Genomic DNA, 21,285 nt, shown 5'->3' on the forward strand with positions numbered 1-21,285 from the left:
GGGCTTTGGCCTCTGTCCCTCCCTTGCAACCTCATCCACCATCACTGAGAATGAGAAGTTTCAAGTCTTAAACAACACTCTTTTAGTCAGAGTAAGCAGATTTATAAAGGGTGCAAACAAAGGAACATACTGCTGAGCAAGAAGAATTCTTTTGGGAAAAATACAATAAAAATCTAGGACACTCAGGCATCCTAACACTCCCTGAGACAAGCTGGAGAGATGACTATCTGAGCAGGCATTACTGCAGGAAACATGAGGAAATTTCCCTTATAAAAGCAGAAGTGATTTTTCTCTATGAAATAGCAGTCTATTTAGTTAGTTAAGGATGTACTCTGTTAGGACACTTTCTCAAAAAGAGCTCAGCCAAGCCCAGTTCTGGGCAAAAGTGTGCAGTGGCATCAACTGCATTCTCTTCCAACTTGGAAAGATCATAAAATCATAAACTTAAGTCGTTCCCATAGCTTCTTTATACTGGGCACTTTAAAAAAGTTAAATATATGTTGAAGAAAGGAAATCTTTCATTGCTGTTGAAAATTCAAGACACTTACTTCGGAGACAAGGTAAGCACAAAATAAAGACAATACAAACCAAACAATATTAAATATTAGCTAGGGACTAGTGTCTTCTTGTTTTTTATTTTTATTACTAGTATTTTTTTGTAAAAAAAAACAGGTTAGAGAGGTTTCATCACTAAGCTGAGAAGTTCCTCTTGACTAATCACAACTGATTAAGCGTTTAATGTTTTTAATGCTAGTAAGGATATGGCCATCTTCCACCATAGCGTTTTGCATAACACTCATAGCATGAATCCACTCTTTGAGCAATGCATATTTGGTTCAGTGATTCTTCAAGCTGGCTATACAGCAAGATATTTACAGTCCCTTCTCCTGAGATATACTTTAAGATACAAAAAAATCAGAAACTCCAGAGATCAGGTCCAAATATATCTTTTGACATGAACACCTCCTGATTATGATGCTTCTAAATATGAGAATCATCAATAGCCAAATCCTTGGAATTTGCTTCCGGTGTCTTCCTCACACCCTGTTCTTCTCTGACCCTAACAAACAGCCCCCTCTTACCCACTGTGAGAGAGAGAATGAGAAGCAGAGAGAGACACAGAGTCACCCAACCTAAATGCTCAGGGCCATCCAGCTGCTTTGGACCTTTCACTGCAGAGTCCCTGTGAACCAGCCACGAAGATTCTCCACGTTCTCTTTCACTGTCCACATTTATCTGCTGTCTCCCCATTACTTGGCTTCTGCTGAATTACTCTCCAATCAACACAAAGGTTCACAGTCAATCATGTTGACAGGATCATACTGGGTGATGTATGGAGGGGTGGAGGAGAAGTACCTAGTGCCTGACCCTTTGAACTAAGTACTGGCTCAAGTTCTGGGATCCAATCAGGCAAGACTAGTAGCTACTCTCGAGTATTTACTATATTACCAGGCTCTGTGCTAAAATGATTTTTAATTTGGACTTCACAGTAACACTTCACAGTAGGTATTAGAGACTCTCAGGTCACACAGCCAGGGCATGATGGAGTTGTGATAGAAAATCAGATCTACACATCTCTTAAATGACGGTTTTTAACTTCTGTGCTAAACAACATGTTTATAACCTGCTTGTAATAAGATAAATTGATCTGTGAGTAGATATTAAAGAGTTCCTACATAATGGAACAACTCCATTGTCATAAAGGCAATATTTTGACCCAAAAATATGTTCAGAAATTGAGGCTGACCATAGTGCCTTTGCAATGACACCAGGCAGGTTATAATACCTGTTTTACTTATATTTGTACTCAGCCCTATCTCTATCATCTCAATTACTAGCAAAAATGAAATGGGAATGACTGGAAGTGATGCTTCTTAAACTTAACTGGAAGACACTATGGTAAATTTACTAAACAATAATTAAAAATGTAGGCAGAAAGGTCTGATTTTGACTATTTCTTAGGTTGCTGTGGTAACTGGGACAGACACGTCAATACTCCTAGCTACCTGTATCAACATTCAGTTGTATGAAATGAATGATAGGTTAGAATTAATTTGGTCTCTTATGTGTCTGCTAAATTGATATAAAGGACTTTCACCCAATCCATTACTTTGTAGGGCAGAAAAAATGTTAACTCACTGAAATTAGGTGGTTTTCTACTAATAACAATTAGGAATGAGGAAACTATTAGAATCTTAATTGTCAACAGAAACTACAGGCATGCCCTTTTTTATTCTTTCTATATGCAAATGTATAACTTCTGCATCACCGTACTTCTGGGCATTTAGTGATGACTCTAAGTAACTTGGGCTGGAGATGGTGAGTAGGTGAGAAGATGGATGTTGGTAGGGCCCAGCCTAAGCCTAGCTGAAATAACTCAAGTGCTAAGAATGAAGCTGGGAAAGGCATAATTGTGACAAGGATGTCTACACATTTTGTACATGGTGAATAAAGGTGTGTTTAGCTAACCCCAATGTGTGCTAAATATGGCTGTGAGGGTCTTTATCCAATATAATATAATGAAGTATTTTATTGACACTGAGTATATAACATTTTAAAACAAAAAAACAGGGAGTAGATCAATAGTAAAATGTGGGAAGCAGATTTGGCCCAGTGGTTAGGGTGTTCGTCTACCACATGGGAGGCCTGTGGTTCAAACCCCGGGCCTCCTTGACCCGTGTGGAGCTGGTCCATGTACAGTGCTCATGCCCTCAAAGAATGCCGTGCCACACAGGGGTACCCCCTGCATAGGGGAGCCCCACGCGCAATGATTGCGCCCCGTAAGGAGAGCTGCCCGGTGTGAAAGAAAGTGCAGCCTGCTCAAGAATGGTGCCGCAGACATGGAGAGCTGACACAGCAAGATGACGCAACAAAAAGAGACAGATTCCTGTGCCACTGACAACAGAAGCGGACAGGGAGGAACATGCAGCAAATGGACACAGAGAACAGACAACTGGGGCAGGAGGCAAGGGGGAGGAGGGGAAGGGAGAGAAATAAATAAAATAAATCTTAAAAAAAAAAATAGTAAAATGTGTGTCCAAACAAAGGAATAGTGTCTGTCAAAGTTTTATATTTATTATCAGGTTTAAACCTATTTTAGGTAGTTTAAATCAAATGCAACAACAAAACACATCATGTCATCACATTTCTTAACATTTTTTTTCACAGTTAAAATGAGGTATTCTGGCTTTACAATGTTCTAGTTTGAATTAAGCAGTTAATTAATGTTCTTAGAAAGGATAGCTATAGCTGAACAATTATTTTCTAGGGAAACAGAGCCAAGTGAAATGTACATGGAAAAGTTAAGTCACAAGACACATTTCAGAATATCAATCATCATAATTGCAAAATTTTAATTCTAACCTTAATTGGTATCATTTAATATTGATATTATTTCATTAATTTAGCAAACAGCATGCACTGTAGTATAAAACAAGCAATCAAGGAAAAAATATAATGTTTAATAGAGAATCTGCCAGATTCATATATCCTCAGAACTGACCAAGACTTATTTTCACTATGACAATTTTCCGTATTTTCTAATTGCTGATCAGTGAGGTTAAGTGACATTACAATTGGCATATACACAACACAAATAATGCATAATGCATACATAATTTATATTTAATGCTCTTCAATGTTGGGGTGTAAATTAGTAAGTGTAATAGCAGCAAGGTACCACTGTTTCTAGGACCTGTTCTATGATTTATCGTATTGATACCTTAATTCATGACTGAAGTGTTTCTAATACTGTAATCATGTAAACTGCAAATGTACAAAGCTATCAAAGGCCTAATTGACTTTCCAAAGTGCTGTGCTTCATATTGGGCTCAAAGCTTGTGAGCAAGCCCCTGCTATTTGAATGAAGTCCTGGCTCCAAGTTCTGGGCTCCACTCAGGTGTATTCTAGTGATGGGGCAGCTAGGGAGAGGGAGGCACAGAATAAACACCAATAGCCACCGGAGTAGCAGTGTGCTTGGACATCGCTGAATGAGGTGCCTTCTATTGTAAGTTTTTCCCAGCACCCTGTGATTAAGAGCCATCAGCAGATGACAGCATGGCCAGGAGACAAGAGGAAAAAGTGGCTTTCTAAGGAGATGAGAAGGAATAAGATGGGAAATGCCTTTAGAGTATTGATGGTCAACAGACTGTGGGATTCTATTCCCAGAGGAGAGAAGAAAAATATTGTATCTTAGCTATTTGTCTTAGATTAGAGTTTGAATATCCTAAGAACGAATTTTGTTGCAGAAAATACTAGGACACAATATCCACAAGAGAGGAAGAGTTATCTTAGAACACTTTAACAGTGTTTAAGACTATGCGATTTTAACAAACGCAGGAGCATTTTGTAGTATAGTTCTGGTTAGGGCTATTTCAGAGCTATTACAGTGCCAGTTGGCAGTGTCATTGTTTCTAGTAGGAAACTGGGGAATCCAGAGGATAAAGAGATAGAAGATTTCTCGGGGGCAGTGAATAGCTGTTCAGTGTTCAGTATTGTTTGGAATTTAGGGTAAAATTTCTGGCTAAATCTTATCACCCCATCAATTCACTCCTGTGTGTCTCAAAGCAATGCTTGTAAGTGACAAAGCTATGGTGGCAGATACCAGGGAGCCGACCGAGGCAGAAGGCCAAGGCGTACTGGAAAGTTGGCAGAATTTATAGGGACAACTGTGTTGAATCCATAGAAAGCAAACTTACTGTCATTTCAGACGTCTGATGTTATTAATTTCAATTGGTTTCCTCTTGGCATCATAAGGTGTGTATTTGGATATATTTAGCATGTATTTGGGAGAGCCCACCTCTCTGGAACCCACATAGACACTGGTAGATTTCTTTCAGCCCTACTCATTTCATTATACAGATCACTAAATGTACCACTTCCAGACAAGCACCCTCATCCTAGAACACATTTTTGGGAAATAAACCTAAGTAGCATTCTTCACACATTCCACTGAGGAAGAATGACCACAGCTGTACACTAACACCAGGGATCTTTTATTTAGGGAGCTAGTTAGCTGAAGTTTGCAAAACACTCAGCTCTAAAGTAGCCAACAGCATCCTTATTAAATGAAGGAACCAAGGCAGATTTAGCACAGGATCCCTGGCACAGCTAAAGGAGGAGTTTCAAGCCATGTTACATTCAGTAGCCTCTTCTGTTTCCCAGAGCCTAATACTACAAATCTGCAGTCAGCCAAGAGAAAACGACCAAAACTTCAAGTATAGCATGAACTAAATCTGTTAAATGGCCTGATTTTGTATAGCCCTTTTGCTTCCCAAGAAAAAGAAGTTTAACTGCAGTCTTAATTTTCCATTCTCCACATTTGGCTTTGTGCTAAACCTTCTAGTGGGGTTGTAACAATGTTTCTTTGGGCAGTACTTTCTAATAGTAAGATTCAGAAAACCCTGACAGACCACAGAACTGCGTTATCTTCTGGAACAGAGACAAAAATATATTTGTGTGTGTGTGAATATGAGAAGGTCATGAAGAAAAGAACCAGGGCTCTTACGATCTGTCATTTTCTGGGCTCATATTTTGGGCTTTCTTTGAATTTAAATAATCCTAGGTTTGGACTGTGGCTTAAGCATTCTCAAGAATTCAGGGGCCTGGGTTCAGAGCTAAGGAAAATGGCTAAACCAATTCCTAAGAGTCTAATCCAACAAATATACAAAGAAGATTTTTGGCATATCCCCATTAGATCTGCCATTAATTTACTTTTAATTCTCAATGACACATTCCTTTCCAACAATTTTATCTTGACCTCTCTCTCCAATCCTAAGCATATTTCTGTACCTATCAAAAATGCAGTGCTACCTGTATTCAAGCCTTTAAACTCTAATCTAACTCAAACCTGTTAGTCACCTTTGTCAAAAGTCATGGAAATGTGGCCTGGTGGGAAATGGTCCAAGTAGCCCACATTTCCAAACAAATATGGCCCCAAATCCTGTGACAATGAAGTTCTGTTTAGATCAATCAAGCAGATTTTTAGTTGTTCTGAAAGTTAATTCTGAGCAAGTGTGATAGCCTTGTTTTGATCTGAAAGGCTAGCAGAGCTTGTGAGAGTAACTGATGTGGTTGGGTCAGCCAGCATATTTTGTTGTCAGCAGTTACAAATGGATCATGAACCTAAAGTCTATTTTCCTTCTGTCTGGTCTACCTGACTTGAGGTCTCCTGCTTGGCCTCAAAGTCCAGGGTGCAGAATACATATATCCTTTACAAAGTGTTAGGCAACTTTTTCTTTGGCCAGAGATTCTGCCAATTCAAGAGTGTATATGAGGGAATTGTACATAATACCTCTCCTACCTCCCAGAACTCCTGTGCAGATTTTCCAGAAGTAAGCGAGGCGGGCAAGGTAGCATGAAGGAGCGGTTGCCTGCACTCACCCCAGAGAGCAGAACTCCATGCACGCCGCCTTGGTATTCGGTTTTCTGTGCTTTTGTGCCATGCTTGATGACTTTTCTCTTATCATGCAAACACTGTGGTGCACGTTAAGTGCTACAGTCCAAGTGAGTGCAATTATATACTTAACAACTAAAGAAGAAAATCAAGTAAACGTGTCAATGAACAGTCAGCAGCCCTTGGGTGTCCTGGGCATCCTGTGCAGATACCTGTCAACACACCTGGCCTCATAGCACCAAGCACCTGGACAAAGCTGAGGCTCAAATAAAACAGAGCAGAATAATTCTCCTCTTGCCTCCTTATCTCTTTGCCAAGTAAAAAAGGGTTAAAAGAGGGGGAAATTATCCAGTCCCTAGCAATTGATCCAGAATCAAAACTAAAACAACATAAAGCAATTAACAAAGAATAAAACCCTGAGGGAAGGCCAGGGATTTTAGTGCTTCTCACTGGGGTTTAATATCAGAATTGAAGGAAAATGAAGAGAGTAAGGACACTCCTGTCCAGAGAAGGCCCTTCAGGATTTGACAAAGCTTAGGAACCCCTTCAGGGAGGGATTCAAATGCAAGAATAGAGGAAGTTCAATGAGATTTTACACAGAGGCATTTGTGTTTGACTCCCTCCCTCAAGTAGTGGAAACTAAAGGTCAGAGTTTAAATTACTTTACAGAAAGTAGAGCGTGGGAGACCAAGAGCTGGGGGTGTGCATGTGCTTATAGGCTCACGCTAGGGTACCCCCAGAGCAGGCAACATGCAAAATCCAGCTATGAGCATCAAACGATAGAAACAGGAAGCTGCTGTGGGAAGGGTCTAAACAATCACTTATAGATGCACACATTCACCTCGGATCCCATTTTCTTATCTCCTCCTTAAGTAGTCAGAGGGTGATCCTTTCTCAAAGATTCTCAGACAATGCTGAGAAGCACTGAAGCACACACACTCTCACTTGCCAGTTTTCTTTCTAGCTTCTTCCATTTTAGACTCTCTTCTGGAAAGTCTACCTCAAGAGCTGAGAGTTTTTCATGCACTATTTCATCTGCTGTCCCAGTGCGTGGCTTGGCGGTGGTTTTTCAGATCTGGACCACATCCACACATATCCACTGTCCCTGGAAAGGTTGGGGGTGGCGGAGCACAGAGCCAGGATATCTACAGCAGAGTCAGAGGTCACACCAGCCCTGAGATGCGAGGTCCTGTGGATGGGAGGAGGACCACAGCAGCGTCTGTCCTGAAGGAGAAAAGTTCAGGAAGCTCCTTTGTGAGAGCTCCTGAGGCAAGAAGCACTGTAGACACTTCATCTATAAATAAATAAATAAATAAATAAATAAATGAATGGATAAATAAATCAAGACACAAGAGGGCTCTATATGGCTAAGCACCTCTTATCAATAATAATTTTTAAAATTCCCCTCTTGAGTTTCAAAGTCCTCATGCAGCGGTGATTAGAAGGCTCAAAACTACCTGCCGAAAGTAGATCGAGACATGAACTGGAAATATTCCAACACTGGGTGTTTCTCACTTGATGACACACAAGCCACCCTAAATGTTCCCGAGGTAGTCTTGTTTCCAGGAGTTACAGAACAGCTCCAGACCCACTTGGAGCTTCCTCCTTTAATGTCATTGCACTTTACCACGCATCCTGCTTCTGCCTCCATGGTATCATGGACAAAGTGCTTTCCACTTAGCGTCGCATCCCACTGCACAGGCAACAAAATGCAGTACCGAAATCTGGCTTGAAGATCCCATTCCAAAGAGGAACTTGCCAAAATGATGCAGGTACCTACCTGGCAGCCATTTTGGGAAAAGCTACAGAATTAAATCAAAGAAATCTGGCATGCAACAAACATGCATGGTTATCTTTTGTTGGGCCCCACAACTGAAAAGATCTCCCATTATTATTCCTTTCACTTTTAATGACAGACCAGAAGAAATGGAAAGGAAGCACTGTTCCAAAACTGGGAGATGCATTTTTGGTACTGAGGGCAGTATGCACTATTAATCTGAAGAAATCAGGTGACCAGGACAAGCTGCAAGAACAGCTTGTGGATGGAACACCTTGGTGATAAATACGTCTTATTCTCTCAGGTAAAAAGTGGTGACATTCAACGTTCCCTGAGAGGACTAGTGCATAGCCCCTTCTTTCCTCAGGACCCCAGGTTGATGAGGGAGCCACCTCACAGGGTGGTCCGCATCTGCCATGAGCCATTCTTTCTACTGGCAACATCTTTAGAAGTTAAGAGGGAATGGGCTAATTAGCAAACCTTCAATACCCTAATGGAACTTGGAGACCCTATTTCCATATTCCATTGACTACCATAAGCCATCGGGGAGATCATGACCTGGATCACATGAAACTTGCTTTCTTCCCTTGGACTTAAATTTTTTGAAAGTCTCATTTGGGAAAAATGCAATTAAAAGCCCTGTAATTTACCCAAGTGATCATCTGAAGAAGGAAAAAATGACCTCCTCCTCTTAATTACTTCACAATCACTGCCCAGGGGCCATCCTAACTGGGAACACTTCAGAACTCTACCCTGGATCAATAAATCCAACAGTAAGTTAAATAAAAATTAAATCAGCATTTAGTCAAAGCTCTATCCTCCTGTAGGAGGTCATTCAACTCAATGACGGTCGTGGCAAAGTCCACCAGGTCCACAAAGTCAGATGTGATGATGTTGACACCCATGGCTCCAGGTTTCTGAGCTTTCACCCAGTCTAGGATGGCAGGAAGATTCCTACACAGTGTTGGGGGAAGAGAAAACAGGGAGTTTACAAGGACTCTTCCAGAAACAGAAACAGAATCAAAATATTTCCATTCATATAACAAAAGTATGTCAAAAAAAGCACATGCCCCTGGAAGTTTGTCAACTTAAGCTTTATATGTCCTTCAGGGACAAATTGATCTCTGTTCTGTCAGAGAATTGGACTTTCCAGGGATTCTTCTCTGTAAAAAGAGATTATCAAGCCCCAAAGAGAGATACCATGTCAACAGCATCTTAAAAATTAAGATCAAGAGTCTAATTGTTGGTGGTTTTTAAAATTGTTTTCACTACGAAAATTTTCAAACATACAGCAAAGCTGAAGTAATTTTACAGTAAACACTTGGATACCCACCACTCAGACTCTACTGTTAACATTTTACTGTAGTTGCTACCACATACCTATTCGTCAGTTCGTCACGCTATCCTTCCATCAATCCATCTTATTATTTTTGACAAATTTCAATTGCAAACATCGGTACCCTAAATACTTCAGTATGCATATCATTAACTAGGGATCAATATTTGTTGTCAGTTTATTTTTCTTTTGACATAAAGTTTACAAACAATAAAATGGGTAGGTCTTAAGGGTACATTTGGGCGGCGGACTTGGTCCGGTGGTTAGGGCGTCTGTCTACCACATGGGAGGTCCGCTGTTCAAACCCCGGGCCTCCTTGACCCGTGTGGAGCTGGCCCATGCGCGGTGCTGATGCATGCAAGGAGTGCCCTGCCACGCAGGGGTGTCCCCCACGTCGGGGAGTCCCATGCGCAAGGAGTGCGCATCGTAAGGAGAGCCGCCCAGTGTGAAAGAAAGTGCAACCTGCCCAGGAATGGTGCCACACACACGGAGAGCTGACACAACAAGATGATGCAACAAAAGAGAAACACAGATTCCCGTGCTGCTGACAACAGAAACGGACAAAGAAGACGCAGCAAATAGACACAGAACAGACAACCCGGGGGCGGGGGGGAAGGGGAGAGAAATAAATAAATAAAAATCTTAAAAAAAAGGGTACATTTGCTTAGTTTTGACAAAAGTATACCTCTATGTAACCCAAACCTCTAAGAAGTTACAGAGCATCACCAGCACCCCAGAAAGTTCCTGTACATCCCTTCCCAGTCAATTGCTGCCCCCCTCCTCCCAGAGGAGGATTTTGTTTCACCATAGATTAGATGTGCCTTTACTAGAACTTCGTATAAACCATGCATTGGGTCTCAGTTTTTTAAAAAAATTACTGAGTAATATTCCAGCTGTGTGAATATACTGCAGCTTATTTATCCATTTTCCTATTGATAGATACCTGTGCTGCTTCCAGTTTTTCAATACTATGAATAAAATGCTGACAGACATTGTTGTACAAGTCATTTTGCAGAATTTGTTTTCATTTCTCTTGGGTAAATACCAAGGAATGAAATTGCTGGATCTAGGGTAGATTTATATTTAGTTTTATAAAAAACTACCGGACATTTTCCCAAAGTGATTGTACTATTTTACATTCCCACCAACAAAGTATGAGAATTCTGGTTGCTTCACATCCATTCCAAAATTGGTACTATCAGTCCTTTAATATTTAGCCATTTTAGTAGGGTATAGAGATAGCTTATAGTACTTCGATTTGCATTTTCTGATGACTAATGATATCAAACACTTTATCATGGACTAATTGGCCATTTGTACAGTCTTTTTTTAAAAAATTATATATTATTCATTGTGTGTGTATCTCTTTTTTTGGGGGGGGGATATCTGTTCAATTCTTTTTCCCATGTTTTCTTGATTTGTCTTTTTTTATTATTGAGTTGTAAGAGTATATATCCTGGATATAGTCTTTTGTCAGATATGTTTTGTGAATATTATTTCTCAGCCTATAGCTTGCCTATTCATTTTCTTAATGGTATATTCTGATGAGCCAAAATCTTTAAATTTGACAGAGTTTAATCATTTTTTTAGTTTATGAAACCATAAAATTTTATGTTACCTGTCTAAGTAACTTTTGCCTACTCCCAAGTGACAACGATATTCTCCTAGGCTTTCTTCTAAACGTTTTATGATTTTAGTTTTCATGTATATCTCTAAGATCCATCTCACATTAGTAGGAGTCAAGGTTCACATTTTACCATATGGATTCCAGCATTATGTGTAGTTTCTTACTAGACCGCTGCTTACTCAGTTGTCTCAGTCTCATTTTACAAATTGTGGGCTTCCTATGGGACAGAATATTTTACCCCAAGCAGTTGACAGGTTAGTGACATAAACAAATAATAACAATTCCATGAGATCATTTCTTTACTAGCAGCAAGTTTAAAATACCAAAGGAGCCATAGAAGAGAGAGTAATAAGGGTACTCATTGTTTTCAATCTTGGCAAAAATAGCTTACCAAATATTCAATGGGTTGAGAATGCTTTCAGGAAGACACATTACATTTTGGCTAAGGGATTTGCTCTAGGCAAAAACTGGAAATAAATAAAGTTTATCTTAATTGGCCCCTTTATCTTCTTTTGATAAAACTCTCCCTGGTTTCTCTCATCCTCCTCCTGTTCAAAACCTGCCCCACTTCTCTTAGCACACATTCTGCCTCCTCAGTCTTCTCTGAAACATCCCTATCAGGGCCTGGGTAGCATTTTGTACTTCTGTTTTTTTCCCTCTCGCCAGGACAACTGTGATTGGCCCTGGGTTTATTTTTTCTCATTCAGTGGGCTCTACAATTAGCCATGGGCTAAAACACATCTCAGAAAACAATGCACATTTCAGTATTAATATCTGATTATGACTTAACAGACCATCCTCCCAGGAGTATTTCCATTTTTAACTGGGGCTCCTGAAGACTTAAATATCTCAGTTTGACTGTAAGTTATTGAATTTCTCTGTGCCTCAGTTCCTTCCCCTGTAAACTGGGAATAGTAATAATACTTACCTTGTACAGATTTTTTGGGATTAAATTAAGTAATATATGTGAGGCAGGCTAGTTTAGGGAATGAAAAGATGAATCTGGGACCCGGCAGAAAACCATGACTATGAAACCTGTGGCCGTGGGAACCCTCCCTGAGGGAAGGACCCTCACAAGATGGCAGCAGGAAGAACCTCCCGAGAAGTCCCCATTTGGAACAGGATTTCATCTGGGATCAAGGAAAAGCCCCAGATATTCCCAAGGGTCCTTGCCATTGGGTCGCCTGGGGGAATTGATGGTGGTGGGGGTAATAATCGAAACTGTAAACAGCGGGGACTCCTCCCCCAAACATTAACAAGGGGAGGGGTGATTAGTGGTTAAAAAAGCAAGCTGTAGCACTCATCTGGGGAAAGTGGCCACGGTAGTTGCTGAGGGCAGGGAGAGGGAAGAAGAGATGAGATGTGGGGCCATTTTCGGGGCTTGAAGTTGTCCTAAATGATATTGCAGGGACAGATGCTGGACATTATATATCCTGCCATAACCTACTGAATGGACTGGGGGAGAGTGTAAACTACAACGTAAACTATAATCCATGTGCTGCAGCAGTGCTCAAAATGTATTCACCAAATGCAATGAATGTGCCACAATGATGAAAGAGGTTGATGTGGGAGTGTGTGTGTGTGGGGGGGGCAGGGGAGGGTATGCAGGAACTGCTTGTATTTTTTAACATAATATTTTTTGTGATCCATGTATTTAAAAAAAAAAAAAGACAATTTAATAAAAAAATAAAAATAAAATAAAAAATAAAAAAAAGCAAGTGCAGAAGTTAAATCAGCCCTTTTTCTTTTCCCCCTTTTATGCCCTTTTTCTCCCAGCCTGGACAAATAGACCTGGGGACTTGTAATCTGTAATGGGAACTTGTAATCTGTAAATCAGCCCTTTTTACCCTTTTTTAGCCCTTTTCCTGTTTGCCTGGACCAACCTGCAAGTATATCTGGGACCCATAATCTGTTATTTTCTCCCATTTCTCTTCTCTCATTTTCTTAATAAACTACTGGCTTAACTAAACTGGCAAGTACTTAAATTCATTTATGTAACACAGCCAAGAACCTAGAGAAAATCTGGCAACATATGTAAAGTTTTAGAATAGTGTCTTGAAAACAGTAAATTGCTATGTAAATATTTAGTGCAAGAGAAGAAATCATCAATGGTAGAGTATATTTGCGGATATCTGTCACTTAGGCAAAAAACATCTGTGACTTGAGAAGGGTTGCAAATAGAGTGTTTCCTTGGAAATAAGGACCATCATAAAGACAGGGCCTGCAGAAAGGACACAGTAGTACTGAGCCTCACAATTCTTCAAGCTTGAAAGATCACTGGTCAGTGTTTACATGACGTGCAGGCGCCATCACCTGGTCATCATGGGAATATGAGAGTTGAAGGCCTGGAGGCAACTTCAGGCAACTGTACACAGGGCCCAAATTTGAGGATCCCTAGAGACTGAGCAAAGAAAATGTGGGAAAGATATGTATCTGTGGTCTCCAGGGACAAAGACCTCTGTGTCGGCTTGCATGTGTCAACCTTCCCCCAAGCCAGGATCAAATGTAAACCCACTGTGAAGACGAGCCAGCTGATTCTTAACTCCCTGCATTTATCTAAAGGAAAGATCTGTGCAAAAGGCTAAGAGTTAGATATCACTGACAGGTCCCCAAGGCACCACAGCCCACACACTGCAGAGCTGTTATGTTAGTAGCTTCCCCATGAACTTGCCTCCCTACCTGAGAACAAACCTGGTCCACTGTGTTCCTGGTTTTCTTTCTTTTTTTTCTTCACTAATAGAGAGGGTGTGCCTATTTTATGCCCAGACATCATACCAGTTTTCATGTTACTTGATTTAAGACTTCACAGTCTTGTGTGAAATTATCAATCCTATTTAACTGGTCAGAAAGCGGTATCTCAGGGATGTCACAAGACTTGTCCAAGCTCATCCTGTTGATTAGGGACTGAGTTAGGTTTCAATCCCAAGTTTTAAAGTTCCAGTACATAGATGCTCTGTCCTTAGGCTCTAGGCAAAACTCACTGTCACTTGATTTCAGTGGGAGAACATGGGCTTTAGTTTCTAAGTCTGAGGAAAACCACCACAGCAATTGTCAGAATGGCTACATTTTTAGTGGCTTCTGTCTAGCGTGATGAAACAAGGCCTCTCCACATCTGTAAGAAAATACACCTTGTCCTTCCCCATTTGGTTTGAGCTGAGAGTCAGTGCCCAGGACCACCTAGACAGCACCAGGGTGGGGCTTAAGAGTTAGGACTGGTCCTGGGGTGCTGGAATCCAGCGAAAGGCTCCTGTCAGAACTCTGGCTTCCTATACTTGTTCAATAGCCAGCAGGAAATGCCAGCTGCACCTTGTGCTGGCTTTTGGAAACAAACTGTGGAGCAGAGTTGCATTTTCTCCTAAAGTTGATTTACAGGCCTAGGAATTTCTCCAATCTTGGTGACATCTGCTTGCAATCAGGGCGAGGGCGTGGCATGAGAGGACACCTTGGTTTCGGGTACATGCCACCATCATTACCGCTAAAGGGAAGCATCTTGTGGTTCCTTTGCAGCCAGATTAAAGTTCTACGAATTTACAAGAATGAAAACCATTGCGATATTCTGGGTTAACAGTTGTAATCACTAAGATCTGGACGGATTGAAGTACCAATAAGACAATTACAGCATCTTAGGTAGGAAAGGAACAGGGCACTGAAATATGCCATGTCTGAGTCAGTGTTGAAAGCTGGAAAGGACAGTGGTCCAACGATCAGGAGTCCAGAGTTTGAGATATATTAACATTACTGATTCCTACTTGCTGTCTGGATCTGGGTCACTTACCCTCACTGATCCCCATCTTAAAATAGGGATGATAAAGTCCTCTAGACAGTGTGCTCCCCCAGAAGGGTGCTTGATTTAAGAACCAAACGAAATAATCTGTGAGACACTTTATATTCAGAATACTATGTACAGATATAACTTATCCTTATTTTTAAATACTCCCTCTTCCTTATTGGTAGAGCTCTCTGCACATATTATTACTTCCATTATAGTAAGTTTTACATTGCTTTATAGAAATTTCCACATTTGTTTTCCTGCTATACCATGAGTTCTGTGAGGGCAGAGACTATAGTACTCGTCTTGTACCTTTGGACTTAGTTCTTTCTAGGCACTCAAAGTTTGCTGAATGAATAAATCATAACGTTAGTCCACAAATTTACCAAAACTCATGAAAAATATGGTGTGGGTACATGAGCATATACTGCAAAAACAAAGTTTGTCATTTGTAATTCTGGATCTTTCAGAGAGTCATATCTCTGGTTTATGAAATTGTCTTTTCCAAGCTCAGCACAACTAATTCAATCAGGACAGTAGAGCCAGACAGAGGGAGTTTCTGGTCCTATCCACGGCAGGCATAAAGAAGAGCCCTGACCAAACTAGAGTACAGGTACCTCTTGCTATCCAAACTGCTGCTCGCTGAACTCCTGTTAGCTGAACCGATGCTATCCAAACTGAGAACTAAATAGAGACACATTTTTGAGTGAACCTTTCAATATCTGAATTCTTGGTGCTTGCCATCTGGAATTCAGGAATCAAACTGATTCTTGTTAATATCCCTCATTTCTCAAACCTATGCCTTCCTGAGCCTGGATAGCAAGGGATGCTCTGTTATTAATAATTGAATGTATTTATTAATATAACACACACACACGTACACATACGATCCCTTTTCTTGATGTCACTTATCATTTTTTGGTGTCCAGGATTAAAAACATGGTCAAATATGAACTGACCAGGGGCAAGAGTGTCCTTTCCTCCCTAACTGTACACCTAGAATTTGAAACTGTGGCATGGTGAGTGGCACTGAAAGTTGCTTTTTAGAAATCAATGCCACCAGGAAAGGGAGAAAGACACCCTCAGTCCTTAAAGGGCCATCTCTGAATCCCTAGGACCTGACAACGTGTTCCGTATTTAATGCTTCTTAAATAAATGAAAGCCTGGGCAAGTTGCTAGGGCAGGGGAAGGAACAGGATGTGGCTACCTTGCCGGAAGTGAATGGGGCTTAAAATGCTTGGCATTAGCATCAACATTTAGAGCAGGGGTTCTTTTTTTTTTTTTTAAGATTTATTTTATTTATTTATTTCTCTCCCCATGCCCCTCCTCGCTGGTTGTCTGTTCTCTGTGTCTATGTGCTGCGTGTTCTTCTTTGTCTGCTTCTGTTGTTGTCAGGGGCACAGGAATCTGTATTTATTTTTGTTGCATCATCTTGTTGTGTCAGCTCTCAGTGTGTGAGGCACCATTCCTGGGCAGGCTGCACTTTCTTTCGCGCTGGGTGGCTCTCCTTACGGGGCACACTCCTTGTTCGTGGGGCTCCCCTACACGGGGGATACCCCTGCATGGCAGGGCACTCCCTGCACGCATCAGCACTGCGCATAGGCCAGCTGCACACGGGTCAAGGAGGCCCAGGGTTTGAACCACGGACTTCCCATGTGGTAGACGGACGCCCTAACCACTGGGCCAAGTCCGCTGCCCTAGAGCAGGGGTTCTTAATGTTTTTTGTTCCACGGACCCCTTTGCCGGTCAGGTAAAAACCATGGACCCCTTACTAAGTCCATACTATGTATTATTTAATAAATATCACACCTGCACCAACAGGTCCCCACAAGAATAATGTTGTTTTGAATTTCAATTCAAGCTCATGACCCCCTTGTTAAGAACCCCTGATTTAGAGAATACATATGGCATAATGTGTACATACATTTTAATCAAGTGTTTTGAGATCCTTGGGGCATGATGAATGCAATCCGTCACAAATGCCAAGCTTTTCAAATCTAAGGCATTTTGGTTTTATTTATTATTATTTTTAAGATCTTCAAATAATAATGGCTGTGCTGCTGTTTATTCAGAAGATAACTGAGATAAATGTAATTTTAAAAGCCTCACTTGCGGTTGGGAACGCATTCTCACCTGTGGACCAGAGTGTTCTTGAGGCCACCAACCAGGCCTCGGGCGATGGTCTTCACTCTGGGGGTGAGAATGGCCTGGGAGACATGGAAGCAGCCGAGCGGTGCCCGCTCGCTGAGCGTCGTCTCCAAGAAGAGAATCAGTTTGCGCACGCTTGTGGTATTTGCCCAGGGCGCCGGAATCTTCTTTCCTGGCCACAAGAAGGGGTATTGCTTGTAGAAGGGACAGTGGTAGAAAATAAGAACCTGAAATGTTCAATACAGAAAAAGGAGAGCAATTCATGAAAAAGCTGAATGGTAAGTCTTTGGGTTTAGACTAATTGCTGGTAGGAAAAGCAAATATAAACAAAAAAACTATGTAGTGATACAAGAAACATTATATAGTTTAAAAAATAATCAACCAGTAAAGATTTACTGACCACTTGCTCCAGGCCAGTATCAGATTCTTACTTTTTGTTGTTGTTGTTGTTGTTATGAACACATTTGGGATCATGATAAAATCATGGACACCTTCTCGGAATAATTTTTTTTTAAATGATTGCATACAACAAATTAGGATGTCAAGAAAAAGCAAGTACTTTGAAATGCAGTAATCAATATAAAAAATAAAATTGTAATAAATCAATGCATCTGCATTGTTACAACAAGATTTGCTGTGGGTCTACTAAGTTCCATAATTTTGAGCTGGGGATGAGTGTAAATGATATTTTTAGATATCGAATATGGAAATAGCTGTGACAAAGTCACAGGTGGGGTAATACTGCTGTGGGTTACTCCCTGCACTCTGAATGGATAGGTATGCTAATTTTCAGTTAGAGGTTAGTGAAAATAAACATGTAAATTTTAAAATTTTATCCATACACATGCCTTGGGAAATGGTAGACCTCAGGTTGAGAATCCCTTTTTGTCTAGAAGTTATAGTTTCTGCTCACAACACTCTTAGCTCTTAGAGTTGAGATAAAGACATTGAAAGAATTTGGGAATAAACAGATTTCCAATTGTGCATTGCTTACTCTGGATGAAATTGCCATTCCTGGGAAAGGGACAGAGTGTGGTTCTTGAGTTGGAGATGTCACAGAGGCGATGCGATGCGGCTCCTGTGAGACCTCTCAGAATGGTGATGATTTTAAAAATAATTAGCAAACCACATCCACAGCATTAATTAGTTTCTGGGAGGCAGCTGAGGGACCTGGAATTGCTGTTTTGATTGTCCCAAATCAGAGCTCCGCTGCATAGGCTTCTAGAAGTAACACCATTTTTTTTTTTTTTTTTTTTTTGCCTCATGGGCAACAGTGATCTCTTCCTGGAGGAATGTCCAGCCTGCGTGTTTACACTCCTTGGACTACAATCCTCAGATAGCTGGCCTGAGACCATAATCCTGCAGGCACTCAAGAACCTGTGCTCTGACACATCCGTCCTGTTTCCGGGGTGCGTTTAGCTCACGACTAAGGCACTTGACTAACAGCTCATGAAGGCCTAGAGCAGGGGAGTGCCAGGCACGGGACACTCAACAGGGCAAGAGTTGTTGTTTCTAATGGTTTTGAGTAATGTCTGACTGACTGCTAGTGATGTCTGTGGGAGACACATGTGTTAATGAGGTTAATCACAGGCTCATCATAAGCAGATTGCCCGGGAGCCGGGGGAGGAAGCCTCCAGCACCCAAGGGTGAGCGAAGCTGGCCTGTGAAGTGCAACGCAGGAGAGTCAGGAGGCCGGGAGACCCTGCAATGGGGCTTGTCAGACCGCTTTCCCATGCTGCCTGGCCACTGGGCCGAGAGTCAGCACACAAGGAGGCAGAGCTGTCCTTCACCCTGCCCTGGAAAAGGGGCACAGAGCACAACTTATGAAAAGGCTTTATACCTTTCCTTAGGAGCCCTCTTGAGCAATCTGATCCTGAGGTTACAGGAAGAATTTCTGTTTCTGGTGGGAGGTTGGCCTATCCAACCAGGTGTTATTTTAGGGGATTTTAGGGCCAGTAACTCTTTCTAGGGTCCGAGTTTTGTATCTTCCTCCCCACCTCTCTTTGTGGTATTTTTCTCTGAAATCTCCCCTCCAGTTCAGCAGTTCATGTTTTTCTCTTGAAACTCAGATTAAAAAAACCTCATTTTCTCCAGGAACTGTTCCTTGATTGACTTCCTTTTATTCTCATCACTCCTTTACTGGGGCTCCCAGGTTGCAGATTTATATAGTGGTCTACTTTTCAATTTATTCATTATAAAATGTCTTTTCTTCATATAGCACAGAGAGATTGAGGCAATTTTGTCTTGCAATTGTGTGTCTGTTGTTTTGTAATTAGTGGTATGTATTATAACCTTCTTGTTAAGATTCTAAATAATGTCAAGATGTAGATTACATCATCTAATTCCTTGTACCCTCAAAACCCATAGCCACTAATGGACAAATACGTACCTGGGAGCTGTGCTGTAACTGCATATTGAATAAATGAAATTTGACTGAATGGCAGTACTCTTTTTGTTATTAAACTGTAGTAATAAAATTCGTGGGGGAGGGGGTCTACACATACAGTAGCTCATAAGACAATAAATTTTTAAATTGTAACCAGCAGTATGGACTATCCCAGTAGAGGGGACACCACAGAGACTTACGAGTTAAATTTTAGATCTGTTAAAACATAGCTAAGCCAGGTCCCATAAATAAATGGTTCCCCTACTTGTGCTGACTCACCATTCCCCTGGTCTGTTCCTACTACAGCACCCAGAGGGATCCCGTTAAAGTAGGTCAGATCTAGCCACCACTGTGATCCACCCTCCCAGGAATCCCCCCTCACTCACTGTGTAAGCCCAAGTCCTTACAATGCCCACATGGCCATGTAATCTGGCCACCCTTTAAGTCTCTGAACTCTTCCTACTGTTCTGTCTTCACCTGCTCTCCATCCCCACCAGACTAGTACTTGTACTAGAAAAACCCATAAAGCTTAAATATTGAGGCATTGTACTGAGCCTTTGTAGCCAAGGATTAAGGATTATATGGGGGTGGGGGTATATGGGAACCTCTTATATTTTTTAATGTAACATTTTGTGTGATCTATGTATCTTTAAAAAAAGGTTAATATCTGAATTGCTGAGACTGGCTGGATTTAGCCTTATTATGATGGTCATTCTAAACAGGTCTCATTCCTGTTTAGGGCTACACAAAACTAAGCCTCTCCCTTGTGCATACTTGCTTATGTGATGGGAATTCTAGACTGGACTTACCTATGCTTTTGGTTAACCACTCTACCCTCCTGTTTGATACCCTTATGGAAAACCTTGTGACTGGCCTCTACCCTGTACTTTCCTATCCTAGGACCTTGGTCTCTGATAATGATTGTAACTCACCCTGGTCTGGTACACACCCCACCATGGTCAGCCCCTTAATGTCTGTTAATGAAGGAACCTGTGTCCAGCTCCAGTCCAATTACTGATTAAAATCCCCATGGTATAAAATATTAGAATTTCTGCAGTTGGAGGAGGTTGATTTGAGATTGTTCATCTCTGTTCTCCCGCAGGCAAATAAATGCTTTTTTCCTTCCTAGCCTAGTTTGGTGTGTCTGTCTAATCCGCCCCCTTCAATTTTCCTTAAAGATCAGGTATAATGAATTAAAAGCCATTCACTTGCAAATATTTATGGAACACCAATATGTGTCAAGTGCATGGGATACATTAGTAAATAAACAAAGATCCTTATCCTAATAGAGCTTTCATTCAGGTGGAGGGAGACAGATAGTAAATAACAAACATAATAAATATATATAATGCTAGAAAACAAGAGTTATGGAAAAAGAAAAAAGTTGCATGGTAAGGGAGAATTACGAGTTTGGGACTGTGGGGGTGGGTTTGCGATTTTTAATAACTTGACCAGAATAGCCCTTGTTGAAAATATGACATTCGAGGGAATTAACCATGTGGATACTTGAGGGAAGAGCTTTGCTAGGCAGTGCAAAGGCCCTAGAGCAGGAGCGGGCCTGACACCTCTGAGGAGAGGGGTGGTCCTAAAGAGAGGCTGGGTAATCTTTGGTTGGTTCATTTGCTCGGCAGTGCAGACTAGACAGACACAATGAACTAGACTAGGAAGGAAAAGAGGATTTATCTGTCAGTGGGAAAATGGAGATGAACAATCTCAAATCAGCCTCCTCCAACTGCAGAAATTCTAATATTTTATACCATGGGGATGTTAATCAATAGTTGGGTGGAGCTGGACACAGGTTCCTTCAGTAACAGACATTAAGGGGCTGACCATGGTGGGGTGTGTACC

At 41.2% G+C, this 21,285-nt stretch overlaps 1 protein-coding gene across 2 annotated transcripts in view; it reads right to left on the reverse strand.

Moving 5' to 3' along the window:
- Positions 1-3,050: 3,050 nt before the first annotated feature.
- The window catches only part of PLCXD2 (phosphatidylinositol specific phospholipase C X domain containing 2), a 65,726-nt gene continuing 47,491 nt past the window's right edge, over positions 3,051-21,285 (reverse strand). For both annotated transcript variants that reach the window (XM_004483397.4, XM_058295872.1), the window contains 2 exons: positions 17,037-17,278; positions 3,051-9,125 (listed from right to left, as the gene is read on the reverse strand). In XM_004483397.4, the coding sequence (XP_004483454.1) occupies positions 8,966-9,125; positions 17,037-17,278 (402 nt within the window). In that variant the 3' untranslated portion in view covers positions 3,051-8,965. The remainder of the gene's footprint in view (positions 9,126-17,036; positions 17,279-21,285) is intronic.

Source organism: Dasypus novemcinctus, chromosome 4, assembly GCF_030445035.2.
Source record: "Dasypus novemcinctus isolate mDasNov1 chromosome 4, mDasNov1.1.hap2, whole genome shotgun sequence".
Lineage (NCBI taxonomy): Eukaryota > Metazoa > Chordata > Mammalia > Cingulata > Dasypodidae > Dasypus > Dasypus novemcinctus.